At 36.4% G+C, this 20,116-nt stretch overlaps 1 protein-coding gene across 4 annotated transcripts in view; it reads right to left on the bottom strand.

Annotated features, from left to right (window-relative positions):
- Positions 1-20,116, bottom strand: part of TRAPPC8 (trafficking protein particle complex subunit 8) — a 53,226-nt gene that overhangs the window by 21,980 nt on the left and 11,130 nt on the right. For all 4 annotated transcript variants that reach the window (XM_086889452.1, XM_086889463.1, XM_086889474.1 and 1 more), the window contains 16 exons: positions 19,737-19,826; positions 18,247-18,421; positions 17,701-17,854; positions 16,485-16,566; positions 14,806-15,053; positions 13,101-13,216; positions 11,653-11,803; positions 10,236-10,336; positions 8,643-8,748; positions 6,983-7,114; positions 4,802-5,026; positions 3,632-3,740; positions 2,706-2,900; positions 2,382-2,512; positions 1,221-1,295; positions 401-527 (listed from right to left, as the gene is read on the bottom strand). In XM_086889452.1, the coding sequence (XP_086745578.1) occupies positions 401-527; positions 1,221-1,295; positions 2,382-2,512; positions 2,706-2,900; positions 3,632-3,740; positions 4,802-5,026; positions 6,983-7,114; positions 8,643-8,748; positions 10,236-10,336; positions 11,653-11,803; positions 13,101-13,216; positions 14,806-15,053; positions 16,485-16,566; positions 17,701-17,854; positions 18,247-18,421; positions 19,737-19,826 (2,217 nt within the window). The remainder of the gene's footprint in view (positions 1-400; positions 528-1,220; positions 1,296-2,381; positions 2,513-2,705; positions 2,901-3,631; positions 3,741-4,801; positions 5,027-6,982; positions 7,115-8,642; positions 8,749-10,235; positions 10,337-11,652; positions 11,804-13,100; positions 13,217-14,805; positions 15,054-16,484; positions 16,567-17,700; positions 17,855-18,246; positions 18,422-19,736; positions 19,827-20,116) is intronic.

Raw genomic sequence — 20,116 nt, 5'->3', positions numbered from 1 at the left:
GAATCTATAAAAAGAACTTAAATGTAACATTTAGACAGGAGTTGAAAGTTAAAGCAAAAAGATGAAAAAGAAAAATGAATGGCAAGAAAGTCAATGAAAGTTTGTATAAATTCAACACAGCATAGATGGAATATTTACATTTTGGTTTTTTACCGGTTTCAGATTTTTAACAGATTTAAAAGGAGCAATAAAGTATTGATATGGCATCCTTCCTCATGGGATTCCTACAAGAGCCAATCTGTTCCTTCCCCATTTCAGCTGTTTCTCTTATTTCTACATCCCTACCTGATGGAAGGCCTTGTATCATGGCAAACACTAAACACTGGAATTCAGTTCTACTCTGCAGAAGCCATGTCTCTTCCTTCCAGAAACACACAATTTAAGGTAATAGCACACTTACCTGTCTGTAATCCAACAGAAGGATCTATCCCATCTAATGATACAGCACCTTGAACACTGCCAAGATTATAAACGACTCCCAGAATATGTAGCTCCCCTGTTTGATGGGGAAAGAGCTTTAGTCTTGCCTGTGGAGATATGTTAAATTTTTGTTGTTGTTGCTACTAGAAAGAAGAATTATTACAGTTAAATGTCCAATTGCTAAACACACTCACAGCTACATTTACTTTAAAGCTATGTTAGATATAACTGCAACAGTAAGTATATATCATTTACTAGATTCAAAATTTCATGCACATGGAATTTACCTGATCAGTTCAGAGCTGAGAAATGTTCATTACATTAGGAAAAATTCTTTAAAGTTAACTTTTACTGTGATTAACAGGGGCAGAACCACAGAATGATGGAAGCTGGAATGGACTTTGGAGGTCATTGTGCCCAAATTGCCTGCTCAAGCAGGACCATCTAGAGCCAGCTGCCCAGGACCACATCCAAAGGGCTCTTAACATCTCCAAAGATGGATACTCCCACAGTCTCTCTGAGCAACCTATGCCAAGTGCTCAAGCACCATCACATTTACAAAATAAGTGTTATAAATAAAGTTATAAATGTTACTTGATGTTCAAGAGGAGCCTCGTGCACCCACTGTCTCTGGTTCTGTCACATTTATACAAAGTGATAGGATATATGAGGTACTGGAATTTCTGATTCAGTCATGTCCTCTGCCAGTATAGCATGAAGTTCAGATCATAACAAGTCTGAAATGCACACTAAAATTCAACATTGAAAAGACTATTTTTAAAACAGAGTATAGTACTTACCACTTTTGTCTCCTCACTATTAATTAAAAATTCTGCTATTGCTTCAGTTCCTACCATATCTTCATCACACGTACCCTGAAAAGAAGAAACAGCTCTTTAGATACTATTACTCCTAGGCAGAAAGTGTGTCATAAATAATATTTCCAATACCCTTCCTTAAGTGCTCAAGGAAAAAAACCATACAAATTTCCAGTTAGGAAAAGCAAGTGCTGCATGCTCAGCATCTCAGCATTTATGAATTAAAAAAGCAGCTTGAGAGCTCAGTAAACATTTATTTAGGAGAAATTTAAGATTTAGCACTATTAAATTGGACCCAGTCCATATCTGTTTCATTGATATTCACAGAAGCACTTATCACACCATTAAAGTAGCAGTTCAGATCAGAACTGTAGGGAAAGTGTATGGTAAGCCTTGAGATTTAAACTATGTGGAATCATGTTTATAACTCTGGTAAATACTTACAGCACCTTTAGAGATCATCGTGTTCCCAATGTTTTGGCCAGGAAAACAAATGATTTAGGCATTTACTGTACTATTCAGTATTAGAACATATTAAAACCTTTAAAACCTGGATGTGACAACAATCCATCAGAGCTTTTCCTCAGCATTAGTTGGAGTATTAACTTGAACAGTAGCACAACATAAACACTAGCACAATAGGCTCATCTAAAGCATTCAGAACATTAATTTTTAATACAGTAAATTTTCATTTCTCTTCTAATCAAGATACCAAGATGTTCCTGTGTTATACAAGCAGTTTTTCGAAACACACATTTCACTATGTACAGTAGCTCAAATAAGAAAAGCGTATTTGATAACCTACTGACACTCACACTTGCAGGTCACAGCTAGAGTGATCAACATAGATGTAGTACACATACGATGAAATCTTGGAAGTATTTTGTTTTGCATTCAGCTTTACAATACACGTTACAATTTGTTTGTTGACTTGGCTGCTTTGTGCCCTACAGATCTAAGAAAATCTAGCTAGTATAAAAATATCAGTAGCTAGTTTTGCCTTGCCCTTTTTCTTAGTTTACACTTAAACCTTTGTGTTTAATGTTTATACTTAAAAGTTTTCATATTACAGAATTTTGAACACTCAACATATACTCTGTACCTGCAGCTGTTTGGGTTGGAAAAGGATGAAGCTTCCCTTACCTGTTCTTTTGTTTCTCCATCATGCTTTGCACTGAAGTCTTTAGGTTGAAACTTCCACAGCAATGAAAGGTCAGTCAAAAGAAGTGGAACTTTCAGAGGGTTTCGGAAGGACACTTCTACAGTTATTGGTTCTGTCAAAAAAGTGCAAGAAAATAATGACAACAGGATTTCCCCATCACAGTCTGAAGGCTCACCTATCTCAGAGTATTCATATACAAACAACCTACACAAGAATGTTGGTTCAAATCTGTAATAAGACAGGAAATATTAATACAAATTTATCTAACTCAGTTTATTTCTGAAGTGTAAAAATCTTGACTTTACCTTCTATCACTGCAAGAGGAAATTTGGAGTTATCTGAGTAGCGATTTAAACAGAATTGTGTTGGCTGAAAGTTTGAAGGTATTGTTCCTTTATTTATCACAGACACAACTTGCTCCTCGAGTTCCTTCCACTGTTGTGATGATTCCGAGTCATACTCCTGATCCAGGCTTACATGTGTAGCTGCCTGCTTTTCACCTGAGGAGAGAAAGGCAGTCTTAGAAGGTGAGAAGAGCAACGTGCCACAGCTGCATCAGAGGGTTGCACTGGCAATTTGGTAACTACTCTGAAAATATTTTAAGTTCTAAGTCGGTATCATTCTTATGCTACAACTGATTTAAAAAAGTGAAGTGTAGTAAAGTTTAAACCAACCTATGGAAGACAGCACAGAATAATTTGAGTACAGTTCAATTTGAATACCATGGCATTCCAAGATTTTAGCATGATGCATGGTATATTCAGGCTACAGATCATTTTTATTTTGTTACAGACTGCAACCACACAGTACAGCCCTGGTTTATGTAAGAATTTCCACTCAGCTTTCTTTATATTCAGGAATCAGAGTGTTTAAATATTTCATCCTAGAGGAAGTTAACTGTAAAGCTAATTTGTAGCATTGCCACTGGTGTCCAGTATTTGCTACAGCAATAATAATCTCTTTCATGTAGTTCATTACACACTTCTATTGAAGCTTTCCAGGTGAGAAAAACAGTGATAGTACAACCACATACTCAGATTTTGTATTTTCACAGGAAGTCTGAAAACATCCAGCAAGTAGGTATTAAGTTCAAGCTCTTCTTTTGAAATATTTTCAAGTCACCCAGTCACTTTAGTTTTACACAATGACAGACTTAAATGGCACCAATTCTTCCATGTATTTTGATTCCTTAAAAAAGGGACTTGAAACTATTTACTTAAAATTTTCTAACCTTCTGCTGGTCGTCGATCATGGCCAAAGAAAACACGAGTTGCTGAGCTGTTAATATATGGTAAAGGGAGCTGTGGTAAGGGACCATCAGGTGACAGCTGGGCTGCATTCTGGAGCAAAGGAGCAAGAAAACAGAGTGTCATGTACCTTACCAATGGCTGAATGGTAAGGAAGCCAAGCTAAAAACACTCAATGTTTGAACAGGGAATATTTTTAGGATGGAATAAATAATTTCAATTAACTGTTTGACATAGTTTATTTCTCTTTAATAGGAGTTTAAAGTTTATGAAATCTTTATGGGAAAAGAATAATTCTTTTAACTCTGAAATCTAATCACTATTGTGGCTGTATTGCTATTACAAGCTTTATTTGATGCAAAGCTTGACTGTCTAATTCAGAACTTGATAAACTACATTCACTAACCCACCACCATTAAACAAGACTGCCAACAAGCTGAGCTGCGGATTCAAACACCAGCCTTTGAATAAGGTGTGCCATAACTTAAACACCACAGAAATTCTGTTCTTAAGCTTTAAAAGACAGTAATATGCATGGCTGCATATTGTGTAGCAATATCAGCACTAAACACCCCATAATGTATATGGCACACTGCAATCCAGAATCACCCATGAACTTAAACAAAGCTCCATGAGTCACTTGATCCATCTAATTTTATCTTTATTAAAGAATGAAATTCACTATATGGATGATGACAGAGCTACCTAGTCTTTATTAAATATGTATTATCAAAAGCCCCCAAATTCATTACAAATTGATCAAAACAGGACAAATCCATTTCCTCTAAGAAACTATGAAACTTATCACAACTACAATTCAGCCATGATCCTCAAAAAACAGACTTTATTGTAATAAAAACACATACACTACTGTAATATTAACCTTTACTTATTCCCATCTGTGAAAGTACTACACACATGAGGTGCAGCATATGTGGGTTTTTGAAGTCTGAGGAAAAAAACTGGACACATCAACTAGATTAAAAAAAACCAAAACAAGACTGGAACAAAGCAGATAAAACAGAAAATCATTTAATGATTTAATAGAAAATTGGCAGTAATAAAATTACTTATTTTAGTACTTATTTATTTAGTACTTATTTAGTACTTATTTTATTCAAGAAATAGAGACATGGAAAAATAATTTACCTTACCTTATAGACATAAAGATATTCTCTTAAAAAAGCTCCTTGCTGAGCTGGAGGTTGTTTACTGTCATTGATCAAAATATGCCTGAATGCAGACACAGCATTGTCCAGCTGACGAAGCGTAAAGGACTGACGACCGATGGTGAAGTTAATGTGGTCTTCTGCAAGAGACCAGCCTTTCCCTTTGTAAACCTGCATGGCTTGACAGTAGCAACGTAAGGCATGTCGCTTCTGCAAGAAAAAAGATAATTTCTCAAACAATCCCATTACCTACTGACTGTAATTATAACATTACGAAGACTGAACAGTAAGTCAGAAAAGTAGATTTTACCACATCACCACCACCATGTGAAGTGTAATGTTTCAGAACTGTGCCTCATAGAATCCAGTCAATACTAATCTAAGCACAGAAGTGTTTGTTCCTGCAGTAGAGCCTGGCCTCCAGATTAAGTTCACGTTTTTCAAAGACCACAGTAACAGGCAGTAAGTTAAAAAAGCAAATAACAAGCAACGACTACTTTTAGAATAGTGTTTGAAGTTCCTTTAGGACTTTAGACTGCTAAAGTCTACAGAGCTCTACTGGCATGCCTCAAGACATAAGCTGGATTTAACACATTTCATTCCACCCAAACTGAACTTTCAGTGTGATACTTTCAGCTGCCAACTGTTGTTTAGTATACATACCTGGGACAAAAAATGCATGCCCAGAAAACCAACAAAACACAGATCTACAGTACATGCAAGAAAAATTACCAATCACCACATCAACCACTGGGAGATAGATGGCCTGATCCCAGTCAGCTCCACAGTTTCTTTCCTGTACATCAGGACCCAGGCATTCAATCCCAAGTCTAGGTATTGAACAGCTGTATAGACATTCACTATACAGCTAAGTCTCAGCTTCTAAAAAATGAAAACAGCACTCCCTTACAGCACTAATGGAGACAAAATCTAATATAAGTTCACACTGGCATGGTGATGACAGCAGAGTACAAGCAGTAAAAACTTAACGTCAGCATGTACTAGTGACACTTTAAAATACGGTATCACAGTCTGCAGCTAAACAGCCTGGCTGATTTCTCTTCAGTAGCACTTCATATTTTGGTACCCTAACAACATGAAAAAAAATAGCTACATTTCCTGTAACACTGAAAAAGTATTTACTGGAAACCAGAATTCCTACAAATATTAGACACAAATAACAAAGAGAACTGTTACACAATGTCAAAACTGTACAAAACGCATTCACTTTCCCAGACAAAGGAACAAGATATAAAAGAATGAATACATGAAAAACTGATCAATAGCTTCCTGTCAGTACTATTCTGTCGTAGCAGACTGGAAAACTACTGCATGAAGAAAACCAAGGAGGGGGAGAAGTACTCCCACTATTCCTCACATCACAGAAGCCAACAATGCAAAAAACCACCTCTTTTTTGTCTCACCAGGACAGGGAGGCTGAGATTAGGTAAGGTGGGAAAAAATCCCCAACCAACACCACAGGGCTTTGTTCCTAATAGAATTTTGACATCTTGGTTCTCCTGTATTACTGGCTTGAAATAACCTCAGCAGGAATCAAGCACAAGCATATCTTTGCAGAATGTATCCCAGAATTAATGCAGAAACAAGCACAAAAGTTCTATCCAAAAAAGTTTCTCTACCACAGTTAGAGCTGCCTGCAAAGGAATGTGAATGGGAGTAAAAACAATCTCATCTCTATTGGTTTAAGTGCCACTTAAGTCTAACAGGCATAGAGATGCTTTGGTTTGTCATGCAGCAACTGTTCACAAACCTGCACCTCCAATAAAGAACATGTATTTAACGCACCAGGAAAAACAAATATCTAAATTTTGCTATTATTCTAATAAACTGAATAAATTCACTCTTATCTCAAGAGTAAAAACATTCCTTTGCCAAAAAAAGCCTTGAAAGTTACTGTGTATAAAATGAGACTCAAAAATGAAAACATCACTTAAGTTTCAAGTCAGAGATCTTCAGCATTACTTCAGAAAAGCACTAATAGACTAGTGTGGTCAATCCAGAAGTAATTTTCAGAAGATTACAGAACAGAATACTGCAGACTAATACAGGAGTATCAGAAGCCAAGCATCTTTTTCCAGGCTTATAACACTCTTAACGCATTTTTCAAAGTATCTAGTACCAGGCAAATTTTTCATGAATACTTACCTGGCCTGCTTTACTAAATCTGTGGCCAGCCAATATCATATGAAATGCAAACTTTCTAACCATGGGACTTTTCATGTTTATAAAACAATGGGCTGCCTGCTCCAATAGGAGTGCACTGCGAAGATCTGAATCCTGTTTAAAAGGAAAAAAGAATAATTAGCCTGAGTTGAATAAAGGTAACAGTGGTGTTTTAATGCTAAGAGGGACAGTAAGTTGTAAGAGTTCTGTGAAGTTGAAGATTCTTTTATATGCAAACGTATACATATGTGAGCACAAAAAAATAAGACCAAGTATTTTTCAACAGTGTTCAATACCATCATGTTCTTACTTCTTCTAGTGAAGCATGTATGAACCTGTTTCAGTATGAGCAACAAAAGAAATATTTTCTGCTTTTTCAGTTACTCAGGCTACAGTTTCAAACACCATTACCTCTGAAGCACTCTCCTACCTTTTCCCCTCCCTCCCCCTGCAGATATTAAGGCTAGAACCAAAAAATAAGACCTCTACCAAGACTTCTGAAAAACACAGGGAGCAATGAAACTTGGTGTATTTTTATGACATGAACCTTTTGAACCTATTGATTTCTTAATGTACAATTTCTTACTGTGATACCCTTCTCTTCTCCTGCCAATACACAGCTATATTACTTTAACCAATCAGAACAGATTCTACTTGATTTTACCACAGCTCAACTCCATGCTATCACTGATGTTCAAGTATATATCTTGACCATAAATATAAGTCTCTGAGACAGCAATATAGTATCCTGTGAAGATTTTCCTTGCAACTACCAAAATGCTCCATAGGCATACTATTGTATGTACAGTGCAATTTTAAGTTGTTAAATGACCATGCAGAGCTAGTAGTATTTAAATTCTTTGCCTAAATATCTTAGGCTGCTCTTGTAAACATTGCTAGCAAGCTTAAGTTGAAAGGGCAAGAATGAAGCTACAGAGACACTTGAGAAAGAAAATTAAAGAACTAAACAGATTTATTCCACGCTTAACTTGTCCCAGGAAAGTCTCAGAAGCGTCACATTTGGTGCAGCTGGCCCTGAAGCCAAAAATACCATTTAGACTTCCCTCCAACCTTTAAAGGAGATGCTACACTATCACTGGAATTACATTTTTCTTCGCTCCTTTCCAAGGAAGACAATTCCTGGGTTAGAAGCTGATTCCATGCTTAATTTCTGCCAATTAATATCAGAGAAGTGTAGGGTTTCACTTAGACAGTAAGATTCTAATGATTTTAACCAGCTGAACTACAGTAATGCCTCAGTTGCTTAAGCTGTAGAGAACTTCTGATTATATATGGGATAGCATCCACTGTGGCTCTGGCAAGCCATGCTAATACTTCTAACACATGAGTTTGTAATCATCCAAGAGCTAAGCAAACGTCAAAGAAAATTAGTTACAAAGCCAAAGATAACATATTTAGCATGGTTAAGGAAGTCAAGCAAGTCATTTGCCTAGAAAAATAATAACTGTACTAGTTCCTTCACTTACAGTGTAAACAGCTTTCTTCACTTCATGCTCTATACCTGTTCACTTGCTACCTTTGGCTAGAAAATATTGTAGGACAAGAATCAGAAGGTAACCTAGAAGTGTTTGGATAAGAAAACAAATAGTGAGATGGCAGAAATGGAAAAAAAAAGTTTTACCTCACTGGTTAAACGAATCAGAAGAGCAGCTGCCTCTGAATATTTGCTTTGACTTTTTAAGATTTCAGCACTAAGCAGTACACAGCGTTCAGCCAGAACCATGTTCCTAAAGTAAGAACATACATGTATTAATAAATATTTATCAAAATAAACCTCAGAAAACTTTTTATCTCAAATCTTACTATTTTCTATACATGGCATCAGACTGAGGTTTTGTTGCTTATTTCTTCTTAAAGTAAAATACATGAAAGTTCACTTCCACAATACAATTACATACAGATTGATACATTAAGTGTTCAATGCTACTATAACAGGAGCTTTATGAAAGCCAAAGCTGGAGAGAGTTTTTAGGAACAGTACTGTATTTGTAAAAATAGCAACTAAAACAATCTGATAAACAAGAAGTCCAACAGTCAGAAGCAGGTTGTACTGGCAAGTTGTACCTGGGTACCAGGTGCCCATCAAGATGCTCTGTCATACCCCCTGCTCAGCAACACAGCGGAAGAGGATCAGACTAAAAACCTCATGTGCCCAGAAAGGGACAGCAAGATCACTCACCAGTAAGTCACAAGCAAAACAGACTTGTTTAATCTTGTTTGGGAAAGATTAAATTAATTTATGTTCAATTAATAACTGAATAGCACAGTGATAAATAAAACCAGAAATAAAGCACCTTCTCCTGACAAATCCTCCTTCCCAGGCTCAAGTTTACTACCAACTCTTCTACTTCCTCCTCCCCACACTCAGGGCAGGAGAAGAGTGAAAAGGAGCTGTGGTCACTTCATAACATTTCTCCTCTGTTGCTTCTTCCTCCACATCCTCCTCCCCTGTTCCAATGTGGGGACCCTCCCATAGATGCAGTTCTTCAAGAACTGCTCCCATGCGTATCCTTTCTTCAGCGTACAGTCCTTCAGGAACTGACTATTTCAGTGTGGTTTCCCCACAGGTCACAGCTCCTGACAGCAACCTGCTGTGGCACAGACTCTGTACAGGCTACAGCCACCTTCAGGGTACATGCACCTGTTCTGGTATTGGACAGGCTGCAGGGTAGATCCCTGCAGGGTAGATCCACCTCTGTGGACTGCAAGGGAAAATCTGTTTCAGTATGGTATTCACCACAGGTGGCAGGGAGGTCCTGCCTTCTGACCTTGATATCAGCAAGGCTGTTTCTCTCATTTTCTACCTCCTTTCTCACAACTGCTGCACAGCTGTTTTTACCCTTTCTTAAATGCATTATCACAGACATAACAGCAGCACTGCCAACTTGGACAGCAACAAGTCCATTTTGGAGCTGAGTGAAAACTGATTCTGCCACAAGCAACTTCAGCTGTCTTCTCAAAGAAACCTTCCTTGCAGCCATCCCACTACCTTAAAATCTACCATGTGAATTCAATACACAAGTTCAATAAGCACTCTGTTAATAGTAGAGCAGATCTCCTTTCATGCTATCCTAGATATGTTAGTTTATCTTAGTCATTAAAAAGTTACCATCACTATGTGATCATCTGGCACAATTTTACTGTGCAGGGCAAAAAAGTTAAGCCACCAGATCTTTCAACTTTCACTGGATCAGAACAAAAGAAAACAACATACTTGCAGATATCTCGATAGGTCTGAATTGCTGTCTCCATATAATGAGCAGGATATGGCCTAGGAGCTCCAGGTTGAAGAAAAGCTGATACTGCTGCCATTTCCTACAAGAGAAATTCTGTACTGTCACGGTAGTCTTTTCAACAAATCATAAACTTCAAAAGAGTGAAGAACATGTTTCAATAGCTACTAGATACAAGATCTTCATCTAATCAGTTACAGGCATATAAAAGTATCAATACACTGGAAGTGATAAAAGGATTAATACAACAGCATGTGTATAGCTGTGCTTACAATTAGCCAGAGAGTTACACACAGAAGTGCTTGCAGTTGACAGTACCCTCAACGTTGTGCAGAAGCATTGATTCAGTACAGTTCTGCAAGCCCAAACGAATTTCCTATTATCAGGAAGATTGTTCCTGTAAAGTAGCACTACCATGTACTTTAAGATGAGGACTGTTTTTTGAGTTTTGCTTAAATGAAATTACATGATCAGCTTCCAAGGAAACTCTAGTATAAACACACAGTCTGAAATTTTACTTCTTTTCTCATGGATTGAAAATATGATAGCAAAGATTTTCTGCAGAAAGTAAACCCTAAGACTAGTTGATTGGAACAAATTCATAATTAAGACTGCTTCCATTCATTTGGAAATTAAGATTTCTTATTATTCTGCTTATTCAGATTACCCAAATGCACAGCAACTGTCTGAACTATAAAAACAGACATTTAAGTAAATTTTTTAATCAAGAAGTAAAGGTGTACAATAATGCTTCCACAGCTCTGTGATGCAGAATTTCAAATATTAACAAGTTAACCAGACTAAAGTTTATAATACATATCTTCTAAAAATTTCTAAAATTACTCATTTTCCCCCAGTACTCTCATTTATCTTGTTGAAAATTACTCTAGTTTTAAACACCTTAATTCTTAGGAAGAAATTATGAATGAGTATGTGTTTAGAGTGAAATTCAGTAGTGACATATTCAAAGTATAGCCTCCAAGTTTTAAGTCCCCCAAAAACAGGTACAATACCATATTTATAGTGACAGAGTAATGAATTTCTGGCAAATAAGTATTTTGCCTAAGTCTATAAGAGACACTATAAAGCTATTTTACATCTGGCTTTGAGTTACCAGTTTAAAAAATCCATTTTTCTGGAGGTGGCATTCTAGGTTTTCTCCCTTCCATATTTTAAGCATTAACTCCCCAGTTTTTATTCGTATCTTTATTCCCTTCATATAACAGCAGAAAACAGATTTTACAACACCTTAGGGTTTCCTAAAGACATGCAGCAGATCTAGAAGACACTTACAAATTTGGAGGTAGAGGGGAGAGATTGCATTTTGTTACCTTCAGACAAACATTAGAGATTACCAGAAAAAGTTCACAGAATGTTCATATTATGTGAAGTACCAACCAGTGCTCCAGCTGCATAAAGCATTGCCTGATCATTTAAGAAGTCCTTCTTTGCTGTATGGTAACAGCTATATGCAAGTTCATAGTGCTGCACCAAAAAGCACAAGTCTGCCATTTTCCGGATTTGAAGCTCTGGTGCTTCTGGTGGATACCTATAAATACAAATATTTAAATTCAAAGTCATCCTCTCTCATTTTAATATCTATTCACAAAGTAGTATTAAAACCTGCATTGCTTCAGCTTTGCCCAAAACCAGCTAAGTGAAACTGCTTCCTTTCTGCCACATGTAACTTAGTTTCACATACTACTCTCTGATTAGCAAGATTCACTGTTCCAGTAACATTCAAAGCACACACTCCTCTAAGCCAAGAAATAGAGTTTATAACTACCACTGAAACTGCTCTGTCAGATTAACCATTAGAGCTAAATAGTGTTGTGTGAGTATGAAAAAAAGAAAAAAAGAAAAAAAGACTTTGACTATTCACTTGGCTGTAAGTTATTACTTCTCCACATTTCTCTTGAAAGAAATAAGGCCACTAAAAAACTCTGCTTTATGCCAAAACACTGTGCAAGTTCCTGTCCTCTGCAAGCATCAATCTAATTTTTGGTTCATCCAATATATATATATATGATTCAGTTCAGTAATAATCAAATACATTTTCACACTTACATGTCAAATCCTGTAGGAAGTGAACTACGCTTACAAGTTCAAAACAGAAAGCAGGAATTAGCAACATTTTGATTACGAATCCAAAGACAGGCAGCATAGACATTCAAAGCTCTATGTGCATGTCAAGGACATTAACCTTGACTAGACAATGACCAAGGTTATTTAGACTTCTGTGGTAAAGACATCTGGAGAGTGATTATCATTACTACACATCCTAATTCACAGAAGAAAGTCACCAAATACAGAATTAGTATTTTGGTAACACTTAAAATCTGGTTTTAGTGTATACTAAGAAACAGGTGCACTAAGTATGAAATTGCCTTTAGTTTAGCTCTTGAACACATTGCAAAAGCAATATATTTAACACTCTGCTGGAGCAAACTGGAGAGTTATATAAGCAAAAGCACCTATACATGGGGTTTGGCTATAATAACAGGTGAAACAGCTTGTACAAATTTTAGAAAAATATCCCTTGTGGCAAACCACAGCTTCTTTTTATTATTATTACTCTTAAAAACATGTGTTCATATTAACTTAGATTCATTGTAAATAGAGCAGGCAGACGACTCTGCAAACAGTCTATTTTACCCCCTTCTTTAAGTTCTGCTATGCCTTTATGGTACATATTCAGGCACAATACTTTTCATGATTTTTCTAACTGAAGTCATTCACTACACTGCTGGTTTAGTTTACTTTGCAGAACACCTTCAAATAAACACATGCCCTCCTGTCCCTAAAAAAGTTGCAGTTTGTATCTAAAACTAACTGAGAATACTTACAGCAAACCAGACGTATTCTTGAGTTCATTTATACTTTTCTCTGGAACCTTGCTGCCACTAAACCATTTTTTAGTAGCGGTAAACAGTGATCGGCTCAAGCCTTTCCTGGATATTAACTGGAGAAAGACATTGAATTAGAGCACTACATCGCAAGAAATGTAAGCTAAATTAATAGAGAAAAAGCTAAGCTTCATCATGGCTTTGTAAATTGGTTTTTCTTCCATAAAACAGAAATAAATAAAAGGAGTAAAACAACTAAGAGCACACTTTTTTAGAATTAATCTCCAACAGTGAGACAGAATTTCATATTGATTTTCATATATTCATAATTCATGTATTTATCTCAGACAGTTAAAGTTAAATATTCTTTCTGTAAACTGGAGAAACAGCCACCTTAAGAACATAAACACTTGATGCATCTAAATTCTAACAATTCTAAATAATTAGAACATCTAATTTGGGGTATTAGTCCAACCTAAAACCTAGACTAAGTGCATACTACAAGAAAGAACATTCTGACACCTTCCAAATAAAGCATTATCACACTTTATCATTATGATATATGAGCATCAATTTCAAGTGTCAAAAGAATGGGGCAAGCAAGGTTACACAACTTCATTCTTTTAGATCATTTCCACTTAGAAAGAAACTTCCACAGGGAATTACCACTCCCATCCTAAAAGCAAACTATATCACTCTTTAAAGATAATTTTAAAAAGCAGAGCATCTCTCTTTTCTTATCAGGACTAGGAATGTATCACTGCAGTCCTGTTTGCTATACTTTATATAACCACTTCTTTATAAGGTTTCTTCATAAAACTTACTAAGAATAAACATGGTCAGCATATACAATTAAATTCAGTCAATTCAGGGAGTGAGTGTTCCTTACAGGACATGATCCTTAGAATGAAAAGCCCTCATACTTTAAGCTTTAACTTGAATAGACAATCCAATCAAAATAAAATTAAAGCTCAGATAACAGATAGATATTTGGGTCCAAGACTTAATGTTAAATACAGTAATTTGATTGCACTAATGTAAGTCAATCCATCTCTGTAGCTGTTTAAGAGCATACAGGAGTGAAACACTTGTAAAAGAAAGGACTTCACTGTGATGCAAATAACTTTAATGCATGCACTTAACATGGATATGATATTAATCACAGCTCCAAAAAATCCTAGCTTGAGAGCAGCATTTTCCCTGCAAAAACTGCTGAGATCAACAGAATTACATGATTTGGGGTGACCCTGAACTTCTTCTCTGTCAAGTAGCAATTAAAGGATGCAGGTTTTTTTGCAGATGACTATAGATTAAATACATTTCTTAAATTTAGCTGTGTATTCTAATATTGAAACACGAAGTCCATTTTGTTCCCTGTGTCAGAATCATCCAAGAGCATAGAATATTAATATTTTAGGGTCAAAAGCCAATTTCCCTAGGAAGAGTTCAGAGAGGCTTTCACCAAGAAGCCACCTTGCACTGGAGCTGTTGATACAAATGAGCTCTTGCTTTTCTAAAGACAAATTGAGCAATAATTAGAACTTCAGTTATTCCTCTTAAATCTACTTACAGTTTTTAGCAAGACTGTTGAATCATCATATGAAGAAGGAAATAATACTGTCAAAACAGATTTCTGGATAACTGGATTTATACCCCAACCACTTTTCCTTATTGTAGCATGAAGTGTCTTTAAGGCTAAACTGACCTGATCATTGAGCTGTCGAATTGTTTTCTCTATGTGTGGCAAAAGTCCCCGAAATGTGAATTCCTGTATGAACTGCCTAATTCGATCATGATCTGTGAGAGTTAAACAAGCACCATGAGGTGTCCCAGAATTTGACTTCTTTGAGTCTTGCAGTGATGTAGAAGCCTTCATGTAATCAGTGCTATCCAAACTGCCACTGGGATGATCCAGTTGAAGGGGGTGAGTCTTAAAATTATTTGACAAGCCATCTGTTGAAAGATTGAAACAAAAACCCCAGCAAGTATAAAGTTACCTAAACATCTTGGGTTTTAAAGGTCATTTTTACTAACCTGCCTCAAAACTTGCCTTTCTTAGAACTCTGGAAAGCAAAGCAATTCACCAGCTGTTCTGCAGATTAGTGCTGTGCAGGCAGCAGCAGAGCACTGAGTATTGCATCATTCCTGGAATTCTCAGAGTTCTCAGAAAGTTCAGGGAATCTCAATAACTACAAATGGCTAAATATGTATGGTTTTCGCTCTCAACTACAGTGCCAAAAAATCTTCCAATATACTGACTAGTATCAACAATATTGAAGGAAAACTATGTAAACACTAAAATCAAAATAAATCATTCATGAAAGTCAGAAATGCAGCAATTACTACAATAGCTCCATTGTGTCCATTATTTTTTCTCTGTTTATGTTTTAAAGTTTAAAAAAAACCCAAAACAACAATAACAAAACAAACCTCATTTTCTATGTCCTTCCAAGCAATCATGATGTAAAACAATTTCCTCCCAAGTCCTCTTTGTTCAGGGAGAACTGCTGACCACTATTGCATTTAACTCTCTGAAATAGACTGAAATACTGCCTCACTCTAAGACTTAAGCAGTTCTCCGATTTATAAGAAAATCAGCTTGTCCTATCTGGCACCAAGCAATGCTGAGCTGTGAAAGCAAATCCTTAATGGATTTTATTCATGAAATGTAAAGCTGAATTTGTAAAGTTCAATTAGCAGCTCACAGATTACATCTGGGCTGCAATGCCCTAGAAAGATGGCAACTGTAGGCTGTCCCACACATGCCAGGTCTCCACATGCCTTTCAGGTGAGGTATGAAGGATCTGGGCTGAAGCAGGCCAGACAATGCACGGTACCTCACTTCTTCCCTATCTAATGATGATTCTCATCTGAATCCTACAAAGCTATCCTAATTTTTTTTAAGGGTGCATTAATTTTCAATTTAATTTACTACTCTCTCTCATCCAAAACTGAGTTCCAAGGCAAGTGCTTCCAAACAACTTATAAACTAAGCACTTCCCTGACATTCACAGATTTAATACCAAAATCAAGGATAAAAAACCTCCAAAACCTCAGCTTCCAAGTTATAGCAAAGCACACACACCAAAACTTTCATTATTATGAAAATTGACCATTTAAACCTATGCTCTTTTCACCGATTATGAGAGTTTGCAAGACAATATGCTTAAACTCACAAAGTATGAGTTCAATACACTGTTAGCCATCTCATTAAAGAGATGCCACCAATCAGGTGGCCAGTACCACAGCATTTTCCTTTGAGGACACTTAGAGCATTCAGAAAACCATTACTCTGAGTTCCCTAACAAATAATCTAATTAATTAAAGAAAAGAAAGTTGTGTAAATGCTATAAAAAGAAGAATTTTATAAAGTTACAAAAATACCTTTAATTTCACTGTCTATGCCATCTGATATCAAGTGATCAGTACTCTTATTTGAAACAACAGTATAATCTTCATAGGAATCCTGCCAGAAAAAGGGGGGGAGGGGGAAAAGGCAGAACTTTAGTACTACTCAACCACATACAGGAGTCAGTAAACAGTAGTTGTCAACTTCTGTTGATAGTTAATAAGTTAACTGTTAATAAGTTAATAAGCTAACTGAATTACTACAGCAGCATGTTTGTTCACATATATTAATTTCTCTAAGTAGTTTCTGAGGCTTTAAGAAACTGTCTTATTTAAATGATGAGAGCTGTATTCACCAAATGCAAGTACCTTCTGAGTTGCTCAACTAGCTTCCCTGTTAACCAAAACAACTCCAACTCTTACACAACAGAGCCTACAGCAGCAGAAATATATTCCCTAAAAGCAACTCCTGAATAAGCTCACACACACACAAATCTATATGGCACAGTTAACATGGGTAAAAATACAAAAAGAAAAATATCTGATTAGTTTATGGTGGCCTGTAACTCACTGGTCCTCTTAATTTATAGAATATGAAATGTTTTGACTTTTCAGTTCCAGCTACATTTGGTAACGAAATATGATTCCAGGAAACCTTATAATCATAAGAAGCTGTAACTGCAGTCAAAAGCAAACTCAAAAAAGAAGATTTTTTGTTTTAAAGCCAAAAATACAGTTATTTATGGCAAACTCAAAACACACTATCACTTGCAATCTTAGCAGATGACAGACCAGACTAGACCACAAGAAGTTATCACAAAACCCACACAATACTCCCACAAAACAACACAACCACACTATACAGTGAAGAACAGAACACCCAGGAAAAAACAATATTTAAGACTGAAGATGACAAAAATGAAGGTAGAAAACTACTACAAACAGGACACTTCTGTGGTTACTTCTCTCACAGCTCTTAAGGCACAAGTCTATAATTGCTGTGCTGTCAGTCTATTTCAGACAGTCCAGTATTTCAGCACTCCTTACTGTCAACTTGAGTAGCATAGAGGGCAGTTCCTACTGAGGACTCATCTTATGCCTTCACAAAAAGTCACAGCTGTGTCAGAAGTGTCTTAACTGCCAATCAGCTCAGTCTGTAGAAGCATGTATGTATAATACTAAGGTGAAACTTAATGCAACTAAAATGATTTTCACAGGCCCCTTAAAAACTCTTTATAGAATACTGTAATACCTGGTTCTGGATGGTGTTTTTCTGAAGGTACTGACTCCAAGGATCTGGTATCTGTTCATCTGCTCCTCTGTTAGACACCCGAGAATTAATTTTCAGCAAATAGCAACCCTGAGTTCCATATCTCTGTTTCATCTCTTCATAAATGGAGTCAGCTCTGAAACAGTAAAACAACACTTATCCTACCTTGATATCAAACTAACTATAGAATGTGTACTGAAACAAGCTATTTTAGACTATTATCCATAGGGCTTAAATGGAAAATTCTCCTATTTTTATAACAATCTCTTATGCAAGAGTAAAACTGAGAATCTTTGAGAATCACTTCATCAAGCTAGCAAATAAAGTATCTACCCCAAAAACTGGGACTGATTAATTTCATTTTACATGAACATAAGAAGATCTAAAAATAATACTTTCAAATATCTGCCTTGATAATAGCATGCTGGTTAATGGATCCTTTTGCATGTCTAATCTCAACAGAATTTATCAATATAAGCATTTCAGTCCAAGAGCTGATCTGTAAGCTCACTGAAGGCAAAGACCCACCTTTGTTCCTCTCCTGTGCTTACATCATGAAGTAACACATAGTATTTGAGCGTGTTTGGTATAAACCACTTGGGATATGAGTATTCACTACTGTGCTGAATCCGATGTTGTTCTTGAGACAGCTTCAGGAACTGCTCCACAGGGTCAGGTTCACTAGAAGAAACTACCAGCATACCTGAATTCATTATTAAGGACATATACCCAAAGAACACAGGGACAACTACTGCTCATAGAATAAAATAGGAAGTGTATAGAATAGAATGGATGAGTACAATACTTAAGCATGTAAAATATACTACCACAAAAGAATGTGCAATTAGAATTTGGCCTTTGTCTCAATAAAAAAACTATCAGTTAACTAACATCTGTAAAATGAGATGCAACAGGAGTTTGCTCCAATTCTGACAGTGAATCTAAGTTTAAGCTCTTACATGATAGTTCATTTAAGATTTTATATAGAGACCAGATGTTGACATAGCAAACATGTAGCTGAAATTCATCCCCACTGTATTTTAGCTTTCAACTTCCAAGGAGAGTTGGGGCCTTTAGTTACCACCTGAACAACAGTGATGTTGATAACTTTCCAGCATTCATAAACACAGCAACACCACCTGAGTAAAAAGCAGAAGTGCTCACATTTTTACTCCAATGCAACTACACAATCATGAACAAGGAACATCCCACTCTGCTACATCTACTCACCAAATCAAAAGGCATTAATTCAGAGAAGCCAGAAATCAAAGTTATACTTTAAATCTTATGAAAATTCAGAAGTCAGAATCAGTATCTTGCAAAGTCAATTCTGCACAACCTTTCCACTATACTGAAATTATAACGTTCAGCACAGAATTAGGGACAGAGTGTCATAAAACCTGCAGTATCGTAATTACTGCAAAGTTAAACACCAGCTACGTCATGAAATAGTGATTATTTTCAGTTTCCCTGTAGAAAACCAAATTGGGCCTAAGCTTTGGTAAAAAAAAGTGAAAGTACTCAGGCATCGTTCCAGTCTTTCCAGACTTCTTTTTGTCTAGCATAGCTCAAAGTTCACCAAATTTCCAAAACATCTCCCTAACCTCCACCACTCCAACTACTTACAAAAAGCTATTAAAAAGCAGCAGATGCATCCCAAACACACATTCTTCTATTGTAGATAAGGGGCAGTCAATAGATACTGAAAGAGCTACAGCAGAAAGTGTCTTAGGATGATGGAGTTTCATTTACAGGTATTGGCTTTGAGCTCACTTTGACACAAAAAGAGTGTGTGGAGAAGGGGAAAAAACCCCAATACAAACACCAAAAAACAGGCCAAAAAGTCACAAAGAAACCCTGATGCCCTTATAAAATCAGTCTGTGTAGTCAGATACAGTGGAAAAATATATAGGCTTCAAATCATACTTGTGAAAGAGTTACTGCAAAATTTTCTGTGTCTCCCACATTACATTTTGTAACAGTCTTCCCTGGAGCAGTCTGTAACATTCAAAGGATACATGCAACATAGTGGTTTAAGAATTCGTGATCAGATGCAGGCATGGACTGAAGAAAGCACTCTCTGTAAGATTCAAACCAAGGAGTAGTAGCTGAAATACACAATAAAAGATGACAAATTAGACTATTCAGTGAAACTTGCTTACCCATTAATGAAAAGGAAGTATGAAAGACTACACCTGAAAGTGAAGCCTGCAAACTCTGACAAGGTTTGCACAGCAGGAGAAATACAAGGGAACAGTCCAAAGAGAAAGTATTTTAGATGTACACAAGTAGGAGAAACAGTAACACTTGAATTAAATACTACAAAACTGAATAGCACCTTCATCACCACTTTCCTCAACACTGTAGGCTCACAGGTATTCAGTCCTTGTTGAACCGA

This window comes from Cyanistes caeruleus, chromosome 1 (assembly GCF_971803275.1).
Source record: "Cyanistes caeruleus chromosome 1, bCyaCae1.hap1.1, whole genome shotgun sequence".
NCBI lineage: Eukaryota > Metazoa > Chordata > Aves > Passeriformes > Paridae > Cyanistes > Cyanistes caeruleus.
This window is presented reverse-complemented; position numbering and strand designations above follow the sequence as displayed.